This window comes from Ammospiza caudacuta, chromosome 6 (genome assembly GCF_027887145.1).
Source record: "Ammospiza caudacuta isolate bAmmCau1 chromosome 6, bAmmCau1.pri, whole genome shotgun sequence".
Classification (NCBI taxonomy): domain Eukaryota; kingdom Metazoa; phylum Chordata; class Aves; order Passeriformes; family Passerellidae; genus Ammospiza; species Ammospiza caudacuta.
In genome coordinates, this window is record NC_080598.1 from 40,890,248 (window position 1) to 40,914,750 (window position 24,503).

The following is a 24,503-nucleotide window of genomic DNA, read 5'->3' on the forward strand; positions in this document are numbered from 1 at the left end:
TACTTAAGGATTAAGAGAGTTTCACAGCTGTAACTGCTACTGCTGTAGCTCAGTTGCACAATTAAGACAGATTACATAAAATACTTGCACAGGAGGTTAACTTGGTGAAAGCCTGTGTACAGGTGTAGTTTAGTTTTAACTAGATCTAAAGCTAGTGCAGTTTTATTTCTGTCAATGAACCTCTTAAAATTAGGTAACTATCCAGTTCAATAATTTACTTATTCTCCCTGGTACACACTTAAAGCTGGTCATGCATAGAAGGAAGAGGCCTCAATTCTTTACTTCTTACTGAAAACTTTTGCCTTCACAACAGTGCTGTCATTAGAGGAAGCCATGCAGGATGGAGAGGGAGGTTTGGGATGGGTGACTGGATACAGACCAGTGCTGAAGATACCAAGAACCACATTCTTACTTTCAGGTTAAATTCACACAGAGAATAAGGTATTTAAATAAGAACAGGGCTTGGTACACGTGAAAAAAGTCCAAAAATATTTATTTTAAAAAAGGTTCTTTTTGCCTCTTAAACAGCACTTGCTTTTTTGGTTTCAGAAATTAGATTTGTGATTTGTTTATGTACCACATTTTATATCATATGTGGAGCAGTGGAGGAAGGGATAGAAGTAAAATGGAGGAGGAATTAATTCAGATAATGAACATTTCCAGCTTCCAGCAGTTGGCCCATCAGAGGGAGATCTCTGTGGATGCAGTCTGCTCCCACTGGCAGTCACGTTTCGTCACCATCAGCAGTGCTGTCACTGTCACTGGCCACAAGGACCTCTCTGTTCTCGTAGGTCCAGAACCCATTGAGATCAATCAGAATGCTGGTAACAGTGTCTCCTTGACTGCTATTGATCAAGTCTTGAAGGGAGATTTTGTAAGGGTCCTTAGGCTTCACCATATCAAAGATTTCATCCTATGAAAGACAAGTCAAAATTGGGAGAGCAGCCCCACACATTAATGAGCAGAATAATGGCTATTTCATACCATATACAGAAGGATCTTTGGGTAACTAGTGCCACCCACACCAATTCACTAAAAGCAGCTGTTAAGCCCCAAAGCATTTAAGACACAAAGCACACTGACTGACTGGCTACAGTTCAGAGCAGTGTCCTCAGCTCCCACATCTCAAGTAAGAATTTGCTTTTCAGGGGAGGCTTCAGCCTCAAAGTGACAAGTGAACTGAGATTCATTTTGCATGAGCTAAGTTTTGTACAAGCTCTTGTACTTTTTTTTTAAGTACTGAAACTAAATATGCAGTAGGCACTGATCAGTTTTATAGGCTGTTTGTTTTAGTCACCAGTCTGCCCCCTGTCCCCCAAGGAATGATCCCCAGAACTGTAAAATGGACTTAGCAAGTGCCTTTCTTACACATGTTGTGTAAGAAACAACAACATGTATTTAACAGGTAATTTGTGTATTACTAAGGAAACTACTAGAACACATCAGTTACTTTACAGAGCAACTGCTGACTAGAAAGGCATTTTCAAACCTAGGAGTAGGACAAGTCAGCTCATTTCTAGTACTCTGCAAGTAAACATACAGCAACCTAGAAATTATGATGTAACACAATTAAATTATTAAATGCTTATTCACAGATTTTACACAGTAGTCCATTTGGTAAAGCTAACCTTGACATCCTGAAAAGAAACTGGTTCTTGTCCATGAATTTTCATTTGTTCCTGAATAGCCTAGAAAAAAAGAGAAGGTAGGAATGGCTAGTGCAGTATTATACTGACACTGTACAAAAGTTATTAAATGATTCTGCATTTTAAGCTGTATTGCCCTCTAACAAAGCATTCATGGTACAGCTTGCAATAATTTTTCTTCCATATGTGAGGCAAAGGTGAGTTAAGGCACTATCAATGATACACATCTCTAAGTTCACAGTTCTTAATGAATATGATATGAATCTCACTTTTATTATGACCAGTGTTTGAGCAATTTGCATATTATCCCTCAACACTCAAAACTTAAGACATTAATACACTTGAACCATAAGGTTCCATTTCTGACACAGTATGAATTACAGGCTAGGGAAAGAGAGAAGGAAAATGAAAATGAGCAGAAAGACAAATTAATTATTTTAATGTGGTACTATTTAAACACCTGCATCACCAAACTGTTTCACTAGCACAAGCTGCTCAGCCTCTGTAGGTGCAGACATATTGACACTTAATGCTGGCAGAAAAGCAATAAATCATTCACAGAGCCAAGAGGAACTGTTCAGATTTCAAGGAAAATTTCAAATGTGCCATGTCCCAAAGGAGACTTGTTACAACACAGAAGTAAGGTGTGTATAGGATCCTGCCTTGAGCTGAATGCTTTACTGACTCTATGAAATCTGTACCTTGTTCTTCATCCTTCAAGCAGACAGCTAAGCACAAGGACATTATTATTTTATAATACAAAGATCCAATACAAGATTCAAAATTTGGAGTGCTTGTCCCTGTGTCTGAATAGATACTACTGAGGAAATCCTGCACATGAATAAAGCATCAACCTCATAACTCAGCTGCAACCATTCACAGCAAAAATACTGTTTTACTGCAGAGCACTTCCCAAGATATCTCAGTTATCAATGAGAAAAGCAAGATGGAACAATAAAACACCTGCCCCCTTTCCCAACCAAAATCACCACTAGTCAGAAGAAAAAAAAATCCAAAACAACAAAAACCATCACACACAAACCACAGTTTGGAGAAAGATTGACAATCTTAAGTTAAAATTAACAGCAACTAAAAAAAATTAAGCTTAGTTTAAATCTATTTTAGAAGCAATAGGTACAAATGCAGACTATGAAAAATGCAATAAGCTTTTTGCAAGCAAAGCACTGAATGAAAAAATCCCACAGCTGTATAGGCCCATCAATAAATTTCATTATCTTCATCTCTTTTAGTGAATTTCAGTATTACAGTTGAAATTAAAACCATGGGCAATAATCAATTAGAACTATCATAAAAGATTTTAACAGGTAATCATCACATAATCTTAGGACAATTTTCAATTTAAAAAAAACCCACCCCAAATCAATAGAAAATAGTTTTCCTACTCAAAATCAAACCAGTTAATTTCAACTGCAGATAAACTACTGAAAATACCTTCTGAAATCTTTCCAATTTTAGTCTTAAAAAAAAAAATTAAATCTTCTTAGAAATCATTACTAGCCTGCCTGTGGCTGTTGGTAATTTAAAGTGATTTCCTGCAGATCTGCATGCAGAAGCACATAGGCTGTAACACTATAAACACAGAAAATGGCCTACTTATAAAGAGACTTACCCTAAAGAAATAATTAAGGGAAAAGACATTCAGGTGTCCTTTGTTCTCTATATCAAGCAGTTTGAAAATATATTGCAGAGCTGCAGGCTCCTTTCTGTTTTCTAATGCAAGCACAAAGTCCAGGTAGGTTTTATAGTCCTAGAAGTAGATACAATCATGTTTATTACAGTCTTCTTTCTAAATTGATTTTGCAAGCAGGAACTCTATAATTGGCAGCTATTTCATTCTAGGGGATCAGTTTATTTTCTGAAAAAGACAACATGAAATAGAAAATGGCTGCTACCACTAATGTGCACAGAAAAGTTAGTTTTTAATGTCTGCTGATAACAGGAAATCCTGCCATTTTAGAGGCAGAATAGCATTCCAAGTATAAATCCAAATGAAACATGGCATATATATGCTTTTAAACAATGTTTACTATATATTTAAACTGCTGAATATACCCAACTAATGAAGAAAAAAACATATAAAATGTTTTCATTACCATAAATTAAATGTCTGGTGGCAGTAAGCCTGCTGGTACCAAATAATGAAATATATGGCCAATTACATAATCCTTAAACCAGAGTCAGTGGTCTGGCAAATTACATGCCAGAAACATTATTTAATGTTCCAAATAAGTATCACACTTTCTTTTTTCATTAGTATGTATTCTTGGTTTCCCAATCAAGACACAGCTGTGACAAGGACAGAACTCCTCCAGCCCTGTGTGTATAATTACCCTGTTTACCTGTAACTCCAGGGAGTTGTGCTGTCATTCAGAGTCAGCCTGGAAAAATGGGTTAACAGGAGCCTCACCGAGTTCAACAGAGGGAATGCAAACTCCAGCATCTGGGGAGGAATAACTCCCTGTACCTGCAGAGCTGGGGGCTCACTGTCAGGAACCAGCTTTGCAACAGCCCCCTGCAGCAAAGGCTGCTGCCAGCACCCTCAGCTGCATTAGGAAATGCTTTGGTGGCAAGCTGAGGAAGGGAATCCTTCTCTACTCAGCACTGCTGGTGCTACATCCAGGCACTGGGCCCTGCCCTGGCCTCCCCCATACAAGGAAGATGAACCTACTGCTGCCAGTCCACAACAGGACAACCAAGAGGATCCCTCATGACCTCAGTGATTATGTGATTCTAACAAAAAAACTGCTCAGGTGGCAAAAGGGCTGTATGGTGAATTTGTAACTTATCACTTGACATTCCAGTCATCTGAACGCAGACGAGAATTGTGGCTGAACATTAAGTAAAGCTTCAAACAACATAGATATAAGGTGTTACTTTAAATTAGTTAGACTTCTCATTTTTCATAGCTATGGAAAGCTTAAGATGAAAAACATAGTTGTGTTCATGAAAAAGCTGACAGCTTAGCTAACTTGCACTAATCTCAAGCATGCCACTTGTCTTTGCTTCTCTTTAAAGCACTACACTTAACTAAAAAGTATTGCTGGATCTATACATTTTTTCAACAGGCACTTTTGTAACTGAATCTACAAGTGGCTTTATCCTAGGCTGTCTGGATTCTCTATCACCTCTGCTTTTTCAAACAAGCAAGTTTTTTAGGCCACACCACAATCACTTTGGTGTTAAGAAAATTAACTTGCTAATACATTGCATGATCATTTGAGTGCACAATGATAAACAAGTTCCTTCACCTCAAGCTACTCAACTCAATAAGCCAAAGATGTTATGCTGTGGACAAAGGGCAAACATGTAATTACCATTTCACCATCATAAGTTAAGCATTCCTGAAAGACACGATCCAAGAATATGTTGGTCAGAGTGCCTGTTCCATAGCGGGACAGCTCTTCTTTGCTGAGCATGCCATTGTGATCTTTGTCAAGGTTTAAGTACTGGCCTAGCAAAGAGATAAAAAAGGCAAACCATAATATACCTCTATCAGAAAAGAATTCTTTCAACAGAGAAAAAGAAACAATTAAATGCTAAATTTTCTAATTTCCATAATAAAATTAATGCAGTTAAGTGAGAATTTACTAGATTCACAATAATATTCATTAAGCATCAGAAATAAGTACAGAACATGGAGGGAGAGAAGTGGGATTCCCATAATGAGGAATTAGCAGTTCTGATGTAAGTTAATAGCTGTGGACACTGAGAGAGGAGCAGAAGGCTAAGAGCATATTACTTTATAGAAATATGCTGTAAGCATTAATAAAGAGCTAAAGAGGATGCAAAGGCATGAACAGAGCCAGAAGAGAAGGTTACAGAGGAATCTTGTACCTTGTGCAACAAAGTGACAGATTTTAACACCACAACAAAGAGCAACAGCAGAGAACCAAAATTATAAAGAAAGTCAGGAAGATAAACTGAAAGGGTGAATAGAGGATTTGAAAAGACAAGTTAGCAGGAGGATTTAACATGACAAAAGCAGAGGAAAAATAGCAGTAATAATGTGACTAAGTCATACAAGAAAGAGGAGAAGAAAAGTGTTGGCATATAAAGGAACCTACCATAAACTCTTAATGCAGAAGGAGCAGAAAACCAATTTGTTTCCTGACTTTCTTTAGAAAGTTCTTCATCCCTTAACTAAGTGAAACATAAAGTTAGAATTCAGAAAGAGTAAAATAAAATACAACAGTATATGTTAGAGACCTTTACCTCCAGTAAATCATCCAGGAAGCTGCAAGCTAAGATATCCTGTATCTTTATTTTCCCTGCAGCAAGAAAAAGAAAATACATTTTAACAGTTGCTCAGCCACCATATCCATTTGACTACTCTCATTTAGGTTCTACTTAAGAAAGAATTATTTGAAGCCGAAAAAGATGCCTTTTTAAGGAACAAAAGCTAAACAAAACCCATGTCTAACATCAAGGATAAGGCTCTAATTTCAGAGATAAAATACCTTTTAAAATGTTTGGACAAAACTATTGATATTGGCAGGAGCTATCCTGAAGCCTTCAATGCCAGAAAACTAGATTAAAATAAATGAGAGTATTCAATACCAACTACTCAAAATGTAAAATAAAAATGCAAGGAAAGCATGCTTAAAACATTTGATGAAACAGTAATCTCCTAAGTGACATGGTATTCTTACACCTTCAAAACTCCAGCTGTGACACAAAGCTAGGGCAGCAGAATGCACTTGTGCTGGTGCAGCTCTGACTGGTGCACAGACACTGTGCTAACAGCTGTGCACAATAATGGCACTTTAAACTTCCCACCCACCTCTCCAAACGTGTGCAATTACCTCTGCCAAAAGCTGCTGCCCACACAATTCTGACCTTTACAAGGGGCACAGCTGGACCTTGAAAATAGATGCAGTTTGGGACTTAAATCGAGGGCCTAGGAGGGAGCTACACTTGTAACAAGCACTATCAGACCTAGCTGCAGACCTCTTCTAGTGGGTCCACATGGGGCACACAGATTTAATCACAGGCAAAGCATATCCCTCTAACCATCCTGAGCATTTCCCCAGCTCTGTGGATGTTCTGACAAGCAGCTGTGTTGGTTGCTGCGTTTTCTATTCACCCTAAACCCTTAAAAAATTAGCTACTGCTAATGGCTCATTGTGGTGAAACAGAATCTGATTTGTCAGTGTTTGAGAGATAATTCTATAGCACCTCAGCTGATAGGTATCACACAGAAATTCAGTAGCTGTAAAAGTAGATTATTAGACTACAATAAAGAGTCATGATCTTCAGTGGAGAATATCCTTCAATGCTGGACAAAAGCCTACCAGGACAACCACACACTGCTTTGAAAACACAAGTAGCTTCAGTGGAAGCATTTTAAGAGACCTACCTGTTCTGAGAGGATCCAGAAAGAAGAAGAACTTTCTAACTGCTGTGCAGACATAAAAGGAGTAAAAAGATTTTTCTAAGCCATCCAGTTGTGGCAAAGTAGGGATGAGTTCCAAAATATAGTTTTCTAAATCCTGCAGAATTAAGACAAGAAAACAAGCATAGAACATTACAATTGTTCCATGTTTGCTATATTCCTCCCTGGCTTTCAAGTGTATTTTGTTAAAAATACAGTCCTGCAACAATGCAGAAAAGAGCATGAAAGCAGGTAAAAAAGCTTCTGTCTGTGTGCAAGAAATCCCAGATCATATACATGCACATGTTATTCTAGGGCTGAAACAACCTATTAATGAATCAGAATTTAACAAAGTACATAATATTTACAGATAAATAAAAATGCATTCCACTGTGCCTTTTTCAAATATCAGGGGCATAACTCCTGACTGGATGATCCCATTGCTTAATATTCTTCAATAAATCTTTTTTCTTTAAGTTGAGTGGTAACTAGGACATTTTTATTTACTTTATAATATTTACCTCATTTTAGAACAGGAGAATAATTCACTGAAGAATCATTTGTGATTTTTATCATATCCTACTATATCTAGTAATCTAGTACTAATGACAAAATCTTTGTAGATACAATCCTTTTTTCAGAAAACTACCCAAAAATTTAAAAGGCTAGCACCACTCTCACCACCACATCTCTTGAATACATGAATTGCAATTTATTCAAACAAATGTGCCCACCCCAAATCTATGTTATGATATAAGCTTTTACAAGACAAGTCTAGAAAAAAATTGGTATCTTTCTGATGCTCTGTCATTTGATTTAAAGAGAGACATTAAGTTAATAAAGAATTTACTTACTGATTCTCTGAGGTAGCCTTGTCCTGCCACATCATATAAACTGAGACCTATTCTTGTCTGATGAAGCCATACTGTGGAAACAGAAAACAGAATTACAGTGCAAGAAGCCTATGGGGCTTTTGAATTCATACCAAAATTTGATGTTATTCTAGAGGCCACAAGGCAGATGGATTTTAAGTGCCTCTTCCCATTTTTCTCAGCTTTAAGCAAAGCCATGTCATGTACTGCTTAGAAACACTGTTTCAGTCTCCAAATTTTTAGGAGTCATTTGCAGTATACTATAAATATACACTTCATAAATATATACTATTTATAATATAAATATACACCATTGCCACGACTGCCTTATAATAACTAGATGTGAAAAAAGGCTGAGCAGACACCACATTTTATCTGGTGTAACATAGAATAGCTAGGATTAGAAGCAACTTTAAAGATCACCTAGTTCCAACCTCCCCCTGCCACAAGCAGAGATGCCACCCACTAGAGCAGATTGCTCAAAGCCCCATCCAACCTGGCCTTGAACACTTCCAGGGATGGAGCATCCACAACTTCTCTGGACAATCTGTTCCAGTGCCTCACCACCCTCTGAGTAAAGTATTTCTTCCTAACATCTACTCTAAATGTCTCTTTTAATATAAAACTGTATTGTCCTACCGACTGCAAAACTCTATTGTCTTACCTATTGCAAAATTGTATTCTCCTTGTCCTTCCACTGCCTGGCTAAGAGGTCTCTCTCCATTTTATACACTCCCTTTAAGTACTGAAAGGCCACAATGAGGGCTCCCCCAAAGCCTTCTCTTCTCCAGGCTGGACAACCCCAACTCCCTCAGCCTGTGGCCACAGGAGAGGCTCACATCCTTCCTGTGCTGACTCCAGATGGGGTCTCAAGAGTCTCAGAGCAGAGAGGGAGAGCCATCTCCCCTGAGCTGCTGGCCATGCTGCTTTTGATGCAGCCCAGGCTTTCCAGGCTGCAAGCACACACAGTTGGTGACATGGAATCATATGGATTCGTTCTCTCTCACTGGCTGAGAAATGTGTAGCAGTGCATTTTCACTGCACTAAACACCTGCACTATGTCATATACAGATAGACTGCTACAACCCCTTCTATAACACCAGACACTGCAGCTACAGCCAAAGGTCAGGCCCTCACTTCTGAGTTACAAGACAAGAATTAGAATCACACAATATCTTTGTAATGAGAAGGCACATTAATTGGAAAATCTACAGGACAGTGTGCTTGAAGCCATTGTCAAAGCACTGTAACAGTGACGGAGTATAAATTAGATAAATAATAACTATTATTCACATACTCAGCATTAAATTTATCTCCCATTTTTTGACGAAACAGCTCAAGAGTTCCTCTTATGCAATATAAGCTGTCCTTCACAACATTCACTCCTCAAGGTAAGTGTTTCTTGTGGTGTGCTGAGAGTCAGATAGCAGGCATTATATAGTGAGGCTGTTTTGTTGTTGGCTTACGTTTAAAGGTAAATGTATCACACATAAAGTGATTTGGTGGTGGCTTTTTTTCATTACTATTTTGTTTGTTTGCTTAGAAGAAAGGCATCATCCTAAATACACAGGACTCAAAACTTCTGGGTGAAAAAAGCCCTGAAAAATCTCTGTCCATCTGGGTGGGCCTTTTTGAAATGCATACAATCCTAACAGGCTTTGCCACAAGTCTCCTATCCTGCAGCTTTTGGGTTTGTTGCTGGAAATGGGTCTATTACTCATTCCTTGCATATTGTGCACACCTGCACTTCATGCTTCCTGCTCAACACATTTCTCATCCCCTGCACCACAAGACTTTAAGTTAGGAAGGCTGAGCTGCTCAGAGAAAGGTGCTGTTCTCTTAGATCTCCTTTAGCAGAGCTAAGAACAGATAATGAGGCAATCTTCCTTTCTGCTAGCCAGCCTAGTGTTTTCAAACAACATCTAATACATATTTAAAAAAAAAAGGGCATTTTTCAGCCCAAGTGACTATTTATAATAAAAAATAGCTAAAAGCATGGTAAGTGACAAGCACAGAAACATACTGACATATCTGACACACAGTTAAAAAATATAGACACCAATATAGAAGGACAAACAGCAAACAAAGCTATCTGCCCCATCACAGTGGTTGAGATCACACCTGCCATGGAACTGTATTGCTTTGCACTTCACAGTATTGCCTGAATAAAGGAAATCAGAATGACAGATCAAGCATATCTGTGACTGGGGAGAGGTGGATTTCAGAGGTATGATGGACTCCCACCTTCTAGTAACAAGGAAAACATCCCAAGCCTCAAAATACACAGCATTTGTAGTTAAGGACAGATCTCACTGCTGTTGAAGGGAACACCAAGTAACAAATATAGTTGAAAAAGCCTTAAAATGAAACAACTTCTAACACAGAAGAAGCCCTCACTGACCTTTTCGCATGACATAATTGAAGAACTGCATGATAGAGATTCTCCCATAAGGATCATTATGGAGCAATTTAGCAAAGATCTTTGCTGTAAAGAATTGCCTGCAAAACAAACACACACCTGATTACACTGCACTGACAGATCCAGTTACAGTATTTGACATTTACAGGTCCTGTAAAATAATGTTTTAACACATAATGGGTTAATATGCTACATTATACTCATCGGGTGGAATCCTACCAAGTAACAACAGCAAACTCCATAAAAAGCAGCTACCCCTTCTGCTCATGAGACTCTTCAGTGATGCAGAACTTTTGAGAGCTTCTATTCAATTTCTCTTTAGTACAATGTGTTTGGTAGCTTCCAATCTTCTACAACAATATGCACATAAAAGAAACTCCCAGTACTGATAAATAACTGGCTTCTGCCCAAATTTCAGTCACAAAGCTAGGTGCACAACAGCCATGTCCAAAAGGAGCAGAAAGAGCTACTATTCACCTCATGCTGAGCACATCTGGTAGGAAATTCTGCATCAGAAGATATTAGGGAAGGTTGGGCAATACCACTGGAGACATGATTTCCAGTTCATTTACATAATGTGCTGTTTGCTGACCACTAAAAATGTTCATGCTGATAAAAACTTTTCTTCAAAAGGATGCACTACTTTTAGGCACCTCTATTACAAGTCACCTCAGAGAGGCAGAGTACACCTTTGCAAGGATGCAAAGTAACCAGTTCATCAGTAACTACATGGATATGATTTTTTTCTCACCTTAAAACTGTTCCCATCTATTTTAACAAATGAAAGCTACAGTAGCACTTTGGTTTAGTACATACAAGAGAAGAAAGCCTTACTTGCATTTTGGTCCAGCTTTTTCACCAACTTTCAAGAAGTTCTCATAATTAATCATTGCTTCTTCCCCAATCATTGGTGATGTCTGATGTTTGTCCAGTAGAAACCATAGATTCTTAAAAGGTATTTATATTTGGTTAAGAAGATATCTGTAGAGATGTCAACGTGCTTAAGATATAGTATTTAAGAAACTCAGCAAAAATGTGGGCTTGATGCAAGGGTTTCTCAGTTAATCAGGACACATGGTCAGTTCAGCCAGAAAAGTCAGCGTGTGCTACTTCCACTCCCTTAAATGCTACTAAACACATGCACACTCTCCACATGCACACTCTCCCTCCCTCACTAGCATTTCTAGGGTCACACCCCTTTTGTCTTTGCAGCGCAATAAAATCATCCATCTTAGGAGTCTCTCTCAGTGATACATAAACAGAACTTATTTTATCATCTGGGCCCACCAAGAAATCACTGCAACGTGCTGGAGAACTGGAAACCATCCATTTAGTCCTCACATACATCATAACAAGGAAGCTTCACACTGGCATTACCAGCCCAAGGCTAGGCAGCACTTCAGCTTCCCCAAGTACTGTGTGCCCAAATACAGAGCACCTTACCACAAGATTCTGTGGGCAGACAGGAGATAATCTAAATCCATTCAGAAGCCATTACAAGACATACAGAAATGACTTTCCTACCTGCAGCTCTTCATTATCCAACAGTTCTCTACTTTTTCTTTGCAGAAAGACAGCTCGAGATTCTTCTCTTAATTTCTGAAGCAAGACTTCATCTTCAGCTGGCAGCTGCAAACATTGTGGCATTTTAATTTTCAGGACAGGAGCATTCAAAAACTACATATCCAGCAAGTATTCTTAGGTAGTCTTGAGTCACACACTCTGATTGAAGTTGCTCACTTAACAGAAAATAGCCAGTCTACCAAACTTTCCAAAGAGTGAAAGTCTACTAGACTTGTTTGGCCAACAAATAAGATGAAAGAACACCTAGTGTGAAAGTTCTGCCAATATTTACATGCCAAACTGTACAGCACCACTGGAACTTGGAGAGTTGCACATGTATCCATCAACTGAAACAGTAAAAAGGTACTTGAGAACTGCACTGGAGAAATGTGAGACCCTAAGAAATATGTGACCATGAGAGGTTTGGCAGCAGCTGAGCAGTCACGTTGATGAGTACCAGCAATACCAAGATGTCAGCAAGTGCTCCCATCCCAATCTGATTCATGCTCACAACTAGGCTGCTGGACCAAGCATTTCTGATGGATGATGCAAGCAACAGATCCATTTCTAGTCTGCAAGACCAATGCCCCACCATTTTCATGAGGCAGCATCCCACCGTGTCTAAGCAGGAAACAGAAGATGCACACATGTAACACCAGTACATCAAAATTTATTTAGAAGTTTAAGTGACTCTGAAAGACAACTTCCTATCTTTACCAAGTAGACTGATTAGCAAAACCTTTCACTAACCTGATAAGATTCTCAGTACTTATTTAAAACTGCTGAAATTCACAATTGTATGAAACAAAAAATTAGACTAAGCAATTCACATCACTCAGACTTCAATCTACTTTAGCTTCTGAAGCTGCAGGGTCCCTGTGAGTGAGCATAACTTTTTGTTGTAACACAGCCTCTTGTTAAAAGTTTATTCAGACACTTCACTTACCCTGTAGTAAAATCGTGGTATGTTTGCATATGACATGTTGTCACTTTTTTTCCCTCCTTTCCATTCCATGTAATACTTTGTGAACAATTCCATTTCTTCATCCTTTAGCTCTTGTTCACTCTTTTTGGCTGATTAACATAGAAAAGAATGTTCACGCTGTACTCCAGAGAGAGTTCTAACATTAAAAGGGGCTCGAATAACAGAGTTAATACTGGGGCTTCTCTGGTTGTGCTGTTTGGTAACAAAAATATGAGGTGGAAATGACGGAGCACAGACCAATCACATAAATTACATAAGGATATGTCCCATAAGTATGTTGAGTATGGTCCCAGCACCGCTTTCAATGACTGCACACACCGATTCGCTGCCAGGTGTGCAGCAGCTCACGGAGCAGCTCGGCGAGGCTGCCCGGCAGAGCAGCAGCGCTGTCTCAGACACAGCCGCCAGCTGCGGCCCCCCTCAGACCGGCTCGGGGCCGCCGCTGCGCACCTGCGCCGGCCGCGCTGCCCCGCGAGCCAAGCGCTCCCAGCCGCGGCTGCGCCGGGGCCGTGAGCCCAGCCCGCACCGCTCCCTGACCCTGAACCGGGGCAGTTTGGTTCTCCGCAGGGCAACTGCGGGACCCGCCCGGCCCCTGCGGGACCCCGGACACGGCGAAGCACGGCAGCACCGGAGAGGCCGACGCTCGCCCCGCCGGCCGTGTCCCGCCCGGTCCTGCCGGTGACTGCGGGCAGCCCGGGGCGCTTCCCCGCCCGCTCCCGATCCCGGGGCACTCACGCGCGCGGCGCGCGGCCAGGCGGGCCCGCAGCCTCCGCTCCCACTCCATCGGCACGAACCCGCCTCCCCCGCCTCCCCGCGCATGCGCGCTGCCCTGCACTAATCGCCCCTGCTCTTCGAAGCTTTTTTGCCCACACCCGACATGGCGGAGCGGCTCCGTCCCTCCTACCGGGGCGCGCGGATCACGTGTCACCCCTTCCCGCTGAGACGCGATTGGCTCCACGCGCTTCCGGGCCAATGGGAAGCTGGCCCGCCCTGCCGTGGGGCACGCGCCTGCCGCGCATGGCCGCCGCGCGCAGCGTCAGGTGGGACCCTCGCGGGGCATGAGGGAGAGAGGGGCGAGTGGGAAAGGCTGTCCCGAAAGCCGGGGGGTCTGCCCTACGGCCGGACCTGGCCCGCGGGGCACCGAGTGAGGGACGGGGGATCCTGTGGGGCACCGAGTGAGGGACGGGGAACCTGCGGAGTTTCCCCGCAAGGCGGATCAGCCTGCGGACCTCCCGGTATTTACCTGTATAATCTAGCGTGTCCCTGGGATTTCAGTGTAGTTACTGCCCGCGGTGTTGCTCTGCCTCTTTGGCAGTTGCGCTACCAAGGATTTGGGATTGGGAAAACAAGTTAAATGGAAGTTTGTCACCAGGTAGAAAATGTGAGGGAAGCAATATAGGAACCCCCTCCTGGGGCTGCCTGAAGGATCAGGGTTGGGATTTCTCACCTGAAATCATCACCTGAGCTATCCCGAGTTTCATGTTTGCTAGCGTCCAGATGGAAGTATCACAGAAAACCACGGAGCAGGTCATGATGTCGTGATGTTATTTTTATTTTTAGGAAATCTCCTGACTTAACTTGGACAAAGGCAGGAAGAAAAACCCCGTGCTTTTTGTGTAGCTGCGTCAACGTTGCCTTTCTGCGTACAACATTGACGGTACACATCCCTGCTGTAACCAACAAACAGGAATATGTGAAACATCTTCTCTAGAAAGAAAGATGCCCTCATTTTGGATGATTGCCCTCACAGTCTAAGAGACTGACTTTCATGAGAAAAGATTTCACCATTGTTTGTGTCCATAAGAGACAAAAAGGACTCACAGAACAAACATTTGGAAACAGAAGCGTATACAGCTTGACAGCCCTTGGGCTTTTATTGATAACCATCCCCATGCAAACTGTATTTTTAATTTTATAACTTCATCAGATACAGTGAGCTAATACTGAGACAGTTTGATCTTGTGATGGCACTCTTTTCTCAAACGAGTCAGGGTTTTCAGGCTTTGCTGTGGAAATGTCACATGTTCTGGCCCATCTCAAGATGCCAACAACTGTTTGCTGCCTCTTTCAGCATCCCTAATAGGGAAAAAATTAACTCTTTCAGTTCTGTGACATCTTCCAGCACTGCTTTACCAGTGGACCCCAAAGAAACTGATGCCTTACCTGCCAAGAAAAGGTCTGAAATTGATTGCAAAGAAGAAAAAGGATGGGATGAGGAAACTAAAGAAATACCTGAAGAGAAATTCCGCTTTCCTTCCTCTGTTGGAGCTGCAAAGAAATGGTCAATGAGTCCTGTTATGTCAAGGCATCGGTTTAGCAATGTACAACCTCCAGAAAAACCTTTGCAGGCTGAGGAGTGGAGCAAACTAAGGGAAGATTTCCAATCCCCTGAAATATTTGAAGAGGTGATGCTGAACAGTATGATCAGGTGCAACAGCCCCATTGATGTGGCCAAGTCCTTGCTGACGCACCTGGCAAAGCGCAACGGTGACATTGCCTACAACATGCTGGTCAAGTACCTGACGCTCTGCGTGCAGCAGGGACAGGTGTCAGAAATCTGTGATGTGTACGACATCATGAAAGCCAGGTTCAAGATGTTAGAAAGTGGGGCTTACAGCCTTCTAATCAGGGGCTTGAGCAATTCAGATCAGTGGAGAATGGCCTTGACTGTTTTGGAAGAAGTAAAAAAGATTATGATTCCCTCACGGACGTGCTATGAAGCTTGTATCAAAGCAGCCAGCCGTCACCAAGAGATGAAACTGGCCTTTGAACTGTACAGTGAGATGTTGGCTAAAGATGTGGTCCCAACCTTGCACGTCCTGCAGTCGTTTTTTGACTTCAGCAGGGGTACGAAAGGTGCTGAGCTACAAAAAGAGCTCTTTGGTGTCCTCTTATATTTGAGAGAGAACCAAATATACCCTCACAGAACATTTATGCAGAGTATAAAGCTATGGTTTGAAAGGTAAATAAAGTTTCAATTGCAAGATGCAGTTCATGGGGAGGAGGGATCCAGATTATCCCACAGATCAGCTCTGAGACCCCTCAACATCTCATTTTGATTTTTGCTTCTTCACAAGTGGCATGTTGTCATGAAAAGATGCATTTTATTTTTGCTCACAAATTACTTTGAAAGCTTAAAATTTTTACTGATTCCACCTTTTCTTTTACCTCTTAAATATAATTCCTTGGTACAAAAATTAGGAAATTATGTTGGGTCATAGCAATTCAAAATAGCTGACCTAATCTCTTTCTGGGGTGCTAGATAAGGAATATTGACAGATGTATGAGGGCTTTTCCTGTAATTTATTGGAGTGTACACATAGTAAGCTAATTGAAAATCAGATAGTTTCTTTCTTTAAAGGAAAGAGGCAGCAAATTCCACTAGATAAAATGAAGATTAAATGCATTGACTTTGTTCATCTCCTAGTATTCTATACAATCTCCATAGGAGGCTCTATGTTTTAGCACAGCATTTAGCTGGTCACACGGTTTGTTGTCGTGAGTTGTGATTGTCAGACTGCAGATTACAGCTAGTTACAGTGCACATGCACAGGGGGGTTCAACTGAGCCTGTTCTATATTTGTCATGAGGTTGGATGTGAGCCCATCTGTGATTTTTTGGCTTTGATTCATGTGAGCTCCAGAGCCATTTTACAAGTTAGTCTTCCTGGATGGAAGATGTGGCAGTGGGAATGCACTACCACTATTGGAATGGCTTATGAATGTGTAGGGCAGTCACTTAGAAGTTGTCAGTGCACACTGATTGTTTGTGTGGTTCTTAAAATTTGAGGACAGCATAAACTGCTGAGGTTGACAGTGTTAGGTTTTTGCATGTTGTTAAATGCTGGTTCTTAATAAAATATTTCCAGGTGTTACTAAATTAATACGTATTTTTATATAATTTCTTGGTGAGGTAGATGATTGTTTGGTTTTTTTTTAATTTCTAAATTTGACCAAAATATAACTATTCTTACATGTAATTTGGATATTGTTAAATAAGAGCCTAGCTAATTTTTTATTTATCTTTCCCTTTGTACATATTAGTTTACCAGGAGGGAACTGGAGAGGACGCCTGACCAAAATTAAAGACAGGTAAATGCAACATTCTGTTTATAAGTGAGGTATTGTATTGATTAGTCTGTATTGATCTCTTCCTTCAAAAATATAAAAAATGGCTTTCCTTATATACAAAAGTATTTCAGTCCTTGAGAATATGAACCTTTGTTGTGACATATGATTTCACAAACTCCAGTTTCCAACTCGTACAATAATCAAGACCCAGCCTGTACATTTGAAAAAGAATTATGCTTAGCAGAGCCAAGACAGAAAAACACAGTAACAAATAAGAGGTGCCATTTTACTGTATGGCTTATTTGTATCCTGTTTATTTAAAGACTTTAATTTTTGTTGACTTTATGATACTGTTGTTTAACAAGGTCTATAGTAGAGCAGTGTGTAAAATCTTGTCTTTTTGAAAACTGGTACTATTTGCACAGTGCAGTTAATTTGTACAGATAAAAGATTTCTTCCTATCTCATTTTCAGTGTAGACAAAATGGTTCTTAGATTTTCACAGGTATATTTGGGTGTGTGTTTCTATCACAGTGCAGTTTTCTTAACTTCTGTAAATTGTTATTTTAAATGTTATTCTATTTGAAACCTTGTTTTATGCTTTTGTAGCAATTTGGCAATTACAAATGTATTAATTATGAGAATGCCTCCAATGGATTATGGGAGTTTTAGGTGGTTTATAAAAATACTCTATGTTGCATACTGTGAAGTAAAAGCACATGTAGAGCCCACAGTTTTTGAAGCCCTTGAAAGAACAGGATAGCTCACTCTTTTAAGAGTTGTTTGCTATAAAATAAATTATTATTATGTAAGAATGTGTGTGGTACTGTACTCTGTTATAATAATTAATCATATATTAGACAGCCTTTTCCAGCCTTAAAGAGTTTTAAAATTCTAAAGTCAATTGTCTTGACTGAGAGGTAAGTCTGTTTTCTGTTTTACTGTCTGTAAACAGTTGAAGACTTTGAGAGCTAAACTAACTTAAATCACCTCACATTTTATCATGGGTTAAGAACCTGTGAACAAAATGGTTCCATAGTAGTTATTTTTCTACAACTGTAAGAACACTTTATTTTGAACTAAACCAGTTTGAGGTAGCCTACTTGAATAAGTATTTGAATAAAATTGAAATGATTTCAAGAAAATAAAAAGAATATTTGTGTGAATAGTGAATTTAACAGGTTTTAGTGAATTTGAACAGGTATCACAGAAAGAATACAACTGATTTTGTAATGATTGTACTGTGTTGGGCTTCATTTAAAGAATTGTGCTCATATACAGACACTTGATACGTTAGTAATATTTAAGGAATTTCTTATTTAATAGCATTTTTCCTTCTATTTTCTTGTTTCACTATTATTGCAGTGGACAATGCCCAGTTTGCAACCATCAGCTGGAGGACAGTAACCTCACTGAAGAGGAATACAGTCATCTCAGTGAGAGAATAATGAAGGACGTGATACATGGAGCTGACACTTTTAGAAAGACAAGTCCACAGGTAGGTCTTGTACACTCTCAGGTTCATTGGCTAGAAGGATAATATGGATAATATGCAAGTACTGTTCAGGCACTTTGAGAACACCAGAAATTTTTTCCTTTGCTTTAAACATTGTAGGTCATGAGATAGGCCATGAAGTGTCATGAAGTATCCTGTGTGTTTATATATCCTGTGTGTATCCTGTGAAGTATTCAGTTGTGTTTATAATTTACATCTAAATCTCAACATCTTTCATATTTTATTTGTTCTTACATTTTCAGCCAGTTGTTAATGGATGCTGAGATAATTAAAATATGGGGGGCTTTTACATTAAAAATTAAAATCTTTTGATCTTCCGAAGGCTAAATTTTAAATATGGAATAAAACCCAGTGAATAGAACAAAATAAGACATCTTGAGCTTGCAAAAAAGTAAAAGAACTGTTTATAGTTTCATTCTGTCAACTTTTACAACCCACCAACCTATCAACTACTCCTTAATTTTAAAGATATACTTTCATATTTATAATTACAGTGTACAGTATCAGGCTTTTCAAAAGTCGTGGTAAACATACGAGAGAGTGCAATTTCAGACACTACAGTATATTGCAGTTCTATCAGTTCAGCGAAGCTTTTGACACTGCCTCCCCAAGCATTCTCCTGGGGAAGCTGGTGGCCCATGGCTTGGGCAGGTGTGCTCTCCCCTGGCTGAAAACCTGTGTGGGTGCTCAGGCCCAGGAGTGGCTGTGCAAGGAGCTGCACCCAGCTGGCAGCCGGGCACCAGGGCGTTCCCCAGGGCTCACTGTGGGACCAGTCCTGTTTGACACCTTTGCTCATGATCTGGGCAAGGGGATCAAATGCACCCTCAGCAAGGTCACAGACAACACCAAGTTGTGTGGGAGTGTTTATGAGCTGGAAAGCAGAAAGGTTCAGCTGATGGATCTGGATAGACTGGATCGTGGGTCAAGGCCAACTCAGCAAGGCAAAATGTCAGGTCCTGGACTTCTGTCACAATAACCCCAGGCAGTGCTACAGGCTGGGGACAAAGTGGCTGGAAAACTGCCCAGTGGAAAAGGACCTGGGGGTGCTGCTTGACAGCAGCTGGACATGATCCAGTGTGTGCCCTGGTGGCCAAGGAGGCCAGTGGCATCCTGGCCTGTATCAGAAATAGTGTGGCCAGCAGGAGCAGGGCAGTGATTGTCCCCCTGTATTGAGCACTGGTGAGGCCACACCCCTAATCCTGCATGCAATTCTGGGTCCCTCACCATGACAAGGACATTGAGGTGCTGGAGCATGTCCAGAGAAGGACAGTGGAACTGGTCAAGGGTCTGGAGAGTAAGTCATAGCTGAGGGAGCTGGGGTTGTTCAGCCTGGAGAAAATGAGGCTCAGGGGAGACCTTACTGCTCTCTACAAGTGCCTGAAAGGAGCCTGCTGCCAGGGGGGCTGGTCTCTTCTCCTGGGCAACCAGCAAAAGGGCAAGAGGACATAGCATCAAGCTGTGCCAGCAAAGGTTGAAGTTGGACATGAGGAAGAATTTCTTGACTGAAAGGGTGGTAAAACATGTAATGGGCTGCCCAGGGAGGTGGCAGAGTCACTGTCCCCGGAGTGCTGGCCTAGTTGACAAGGTGGTGATCAGTCACAGGTTGGACTCGATGATTGTGGAGGTTTTTCCCAACTCTAATGATTCCATGGCTCTATTTCTGACGTGTTTTGAGTGGAGATAACAGATTTGGTGGTAGAGATATGGACCAAAGCTGAGCCCCACTAGATGGAGCCCACACCACATCTCGGGGCAGCTTTGCTTTGTCTTTGAGTATTGTTTGCTGCAGCTGGCACCTCAGTTCTTCACCAGCTTTGAAAGTATGGAAGAGGACTCAAGGTTTATTCTTCAGGCTTTCTGCAGGCACAGACAGTGAGCATGTTCATCAGTTACAGAAACTTGAAAGTCTTGGGGTATTTGTAGTATATGCAGCCTATTGTGCAGACATCTGATTTCCACACAGATCTTATTATCAATTTAGGACTTTTGATCTGATCTAGCTGCTAATTGTATAGGAGAATAAAATTCTCCTTAAAAATGTAGCAGTCATTTTCAGTATGTAATAGGTACTGGTGTTCTGTAATATAAAATAAACAAAAGGCTGTGTTTTATTGAACCCTGTATGGCTTGAAAATTTCAAATGTGTCAAGTAGACAGGGCTAGATTGGCAGTACCAGTTGAAGATGGAGAGATTTAGGGAGTTCTGGGTAACAGGACCTTCACACACAATCTGAAGAGTAGTAGAAATTATGTTCCCCCTATGGGAGAGCCTGATTGAATAAATGCATACAATCTAATGAAACAAAAACTCAATACTCTACATTAAATTTTGATGTCAGTAGATTCTGTTAGACTGTGTGATAGCTGAAATTCCATAATTTATCACTGTGGGGCCAGCTACTTGTTAGTTTCAAGTTGATCTCATTCCAGTTCTGTATCAACAGGTAGTCCCTGAGTGGAGATGAGCTTGGTGTTTACTGTTGTTTGTACAGCTTAAAGTCTGCTTCCTCAGTGAAATTGGGACATGGATGTGGGGGCAGTGGCAAAACAGTGTCATGATCTATCATGGTGTTTCCAGAAATAAAATTGGGACTTTTTAGTTGCCTTTGTGCTATGAAAGCAGACATGTGGTGATGAAAATATGCTGCCCATTTTAGGTATGTCAGACTGTGGGACTTCTTCTGCAGCCAGGGGCTTCCAGAGGGGAACTGGGTGATGAGGCTTAAATAAGGATGTGAGTACATACATCTGAGAAGGTGGGGGGATTTTCCAGTCAGTCACTTTTTTTGTAGTGGCTGTAATTCAAATAGGAAACTTTAGCTTTGTCTTCCTTCTTTTCTCCTAACTAGTTTTCTTTAGTGGATCTATATTTCCTGCAATGAAGTGATTAATCAGGGAAACAGTTTGAGTTGCTTTGAGCTTTAAATATTTTTTTCCAACAGTGTTTCAAATTGAATATATAAATGCTTTTGGAATCTGTTTGTTTTCTTCAGTAAGGGATAGTTATTTGTCTTACTTTTGCAACAGCATCATTGCTTTATTTTATTTCTGTCACTTAAGAATAAATGTGATCAGAGTAGAAAATGAGGAGCAAAGATTCGTTTGTTGAGGATCCCCCAAAAGTAATTTGTGGTGCAGAGATTAAAAACAAGTAAGTCTTTTTTGTAATTAGTTTTAGGAAAAAAAGCAAACATAGATTTGTACATCAGAATGGTAGTGAACACTATTTACAAATATGTTGAAAAGATGGCTTGCATGAGCTATAAAACTGATTATCTGTGATAAGGAAATGTTACACATTAAAAACAATTCAGATCCTTATGGATAGCTTCTGGAAGGTCTATTAGGCTATCATATGATGGTCTAATGCAGTGAGCTGTAACCTTGCAGGCTGCCATAGAAAGGAGACAGCTACAATAAGATTGTCACCTGTACCAAATTTCTGTGTGGTATTTTCTGTCAGATGCTTGTTTACCCTGGCTGCATTTAATTGGGAGCTGTGCCATTGAGCCTGAGAGGATATAATTGGTGTGCTGAGAGGCAGAATCAACTTTTGCTGTGTCGTGGGTTGACAGCCTTTATCCCAATATCGTGTGTTGTGTCTGGCAGCTGTGCCTTTTCTCTCTTCCCCCCCCCCCCCGGCCGTCTTGCTGCGGCGGGGCGGGGAAGAGAGGGGGGAGTGTTTGACCAGGCCTTTTTGCTTTTGGCTTTTGCTGCTTGGCTTGGCTAGCCGCTTTGCTTGCTTGCTTTCTGCTTTTTTGTGCTGTTTTTTTTTCCTTTTCTCTTGCTCCCTCTTTCTTACCCTCCCCTGAAGATACTGGACCGGCTCCGGACGTGACCTGAAGACGTCCAGGACATCCGAAGCTTGCAGAGAAGCGCCGCGCCCTCTCAACACACAGTCTGTTTTTTTCTGTTTTCTTTTCTTTTCTTGTGTTGGGGAGTGTTCTTTTGTTACTTGTAAATAAATAGGTTTTGTTTTCCACTTTGCTCCTCCGAGAAATTCCTTCCCGAACCCGGTGTTGGGGGAGGGGTGGTTGGAGGTTTGTTTTGTTTTTGGGGGGCTCCCTTTTGGAGATTTCCCCTAATTTGTCCTAAACCAGGACAATATACTTTTTGGTGCGTTGGCCGGGAAAAAGGAGGCCAAAAAACAGTGGAAAAAAAACCTATAACAATAATATTTTGGTTTTGGCTATTTTGTGGGCATATCGGTGATTCATAATGTCATTTGGAGTGGAAGCTTGCCGGTCGTTCTGGTCCCTAGGGGTTTTTGAAGTTTTAATACTTTTGTGGTCCCTGGGGTTATTTCCTTACCCAAAAATAGCTCTGATGTTGGCCCTAATAAGTAGCTTTTGTAAGCGGGGGGCACTAACCAGAATAGTCATTGTGCTGGTCTTATGTATGATGATGTGTCGGATAAAAATGCTGGACTTTATTTCAGGAATGTATGGACTGTTATTATGGTTGTTTACTCAGTTTGTTTGGGGAGAAGAAGGGGAAGGGGCTTTTCAGCCTTTGTCTTCCTTCTTGTCCTCCAAATTGTTGACATCTCTATTAGAAAATACTGAATTTCCCCTGAGTTTGAAAGAAACCATCTTTCTGGCATTTAATTTATTAAGCCTTTTCTATACTGTCTGGAGTGTGTATAAAATGAAGACTGAGATTTCTAGAGGGGTTAGAGACACTCCTGACTTAGGAGTAAAACAAAGCAGGAAAAATCTTGACTGGAGTGGGAAATGGGAGGACATGGGCCAGACTTTAAAGGAATTTTCTGATCCTATGGACTGGGACTTTCCATCTGATCAAATTCAGAATCCAGTCGAGGTGGCAAAGTATTTGAGGGAGAAGTGCCATGGTAACACTAAGGAAGAAAGGATTACTGCAGTGAGCTGGGCCTTGGCATTTGTTTACCGTACTCTGCTAGATACTGTGGAGCAGCAGATAGCAGAAAGGGAACAGGGTGATAAGTTAGTTACTACCCCAGTGACCCAGGCTGCAGCTAACCTCCCAGGCTCCAGGCTAGCAGCTGCATCAGACAGTAGGCCCCAAACCATGGCTGTTGCAGCTAATACAAGAGGTGGAAAGTGTAAAGGCAAGACCGATCGAAAGGTGGAGGATGATGAGGATGATGATGCAGGAGAAGGACCCTCACCAAAATCAGAGGCCACATCAAGGGGCACAGAATCTGGAGCTAATATTGACTCCTTTTCTCTGAAGGACCTCAGAGGCCTAAGAAAGGATTACAGACGACAACCTGACGAATCTATAATTAGTTGGTTAGTCCGCCTTTGGGATGCTGCAGGGGAGGTTACGATTTTGGATGGTACTGAAGCGAGGCATTTGGGATCCCTGTCACATGATCCTGTCATCGATCAAGGTATGATGAGGGGGGCTAACCCTCACAGCCTCTGGGAACGGGTCCTAAGAAGCGTAGCAGAACGATACCTGTGTACGGATGATCTCTATATGCAGCAGACACGGTGGAAGACCATAGAACAGGGGATCCAACGCCTGAGAGAGATGGCGGTGGCAGAGCTCATTTTCTCAGATGACACAACAACTAGAAATCCGGACCTGGTACCATGCACACCTGTAATGTGGAGGAAACTCGTGCGACTTGGGCCACCTGAATACGCTTCTGCCCTAGCAATAATGAAGCGGGATGATACATATGAGACTGTGCTCGATATGGCAAAGAAGCTTCGAGCGTATGCAGATGCTGTGCATGGCCCAACTCATGCCAGAATTGCAGCAGTGGAAACCCGACTGCAGAAACTAGAGGATAAAATTGAGGAGAATCATAAGAAACTCCGGGAAGAGATTAAGGAGGACCTTATTCAAATCTCAGCTGTACAAATTAGAGGTCCTGGTGTCCAACGCTGGCGCTCCTTTGATGGGGAGAGAAGGTACACCCCACGGACTGAGTTATGGGCTTTTCTGCGTGAGTCTGGAGAAGACATGAGGAGATGGGATGGAAAACCCACCGCTGCTTTGGCACAACGGGTGCGTGATTTGAAGAAAAGAGAAAGTATCACCAAAAGGAT

The 24,503-nt window shown here is 41.2% G+C and overlaps 2 protein-coding genes across 2 annotated transcripts in view; one reads left to right on the forward strand and one right to left on the reverse strand.

Annotated features, from left to right (window-relative positions):
- Positions 1 to 233: 233 nt before the first annotated feature.
- PPP2R3C (protein phosphatase 2 regulatory subunit B''gamma) lies at positions 234 to 13,740 on the reverse strand. The gene is made up of 13 exons (XM_058807041.1): positions 13,613 to 13,740; positions 12,839 to 12,966; positions 11,854 to 11,958; positions 11,164 to 11,276; positions 10,312 to 10,409; positions 7,893 to 7,963; positions 7,024 to 7,156; positions 5,880 to 5,935; positions 5,732 to 5,807; positions 4,982 to 5,118; positions 3,277 to 3,414; positions 1,629 to 1,688; positions 234 to 913 (listed from the first exon to the last, which is right to left on the reverse strand). The coding sequence occupies exons 1-13, from the start codon at positions 13,659 to 13,661 to the stop codon at positions 725 to 727; spliced, it is 1,353 nt and encodes a 450-aa protein (XP_058663024.1). The 5' UTR covers positions 13,662 to 13,740; the 3' UTR covers positions 234 to 724.
- A 131-nt stretch (positions 13,741 to 13,871) lies between these two features.
- Positions 13,872 to 24,503, forward strand: part of PRORP (protein only RNase P catalytic subunit) — a 45,482-nt gene continuing 34,850 nt past the window's right edge. Inside the window, exons 1-4 of the mRNA XM_058807342.1 lie at positions 13,872 to 13,917; positions 14,438 to 15,839; positions 16,921 to 16,968; positions 18,312 to 18,444. Of these exons, the coding sequence (XP_058663325.1) occupies positions 14,842 to 15,839; positions 16,921 to 16,968; positions 18,312 to 18,444 (1,179 nt within the window). The 5' untranslated portion in view covers positions 13,872 to 13,917; positions 14,438 to 14,841. The remainder of the gene's footprint in view (positions 13,918 to 14,437; positions 15,840 to 16,920; positions 16,969 to 18,311; positions 18,445 to 24,503) is intronic.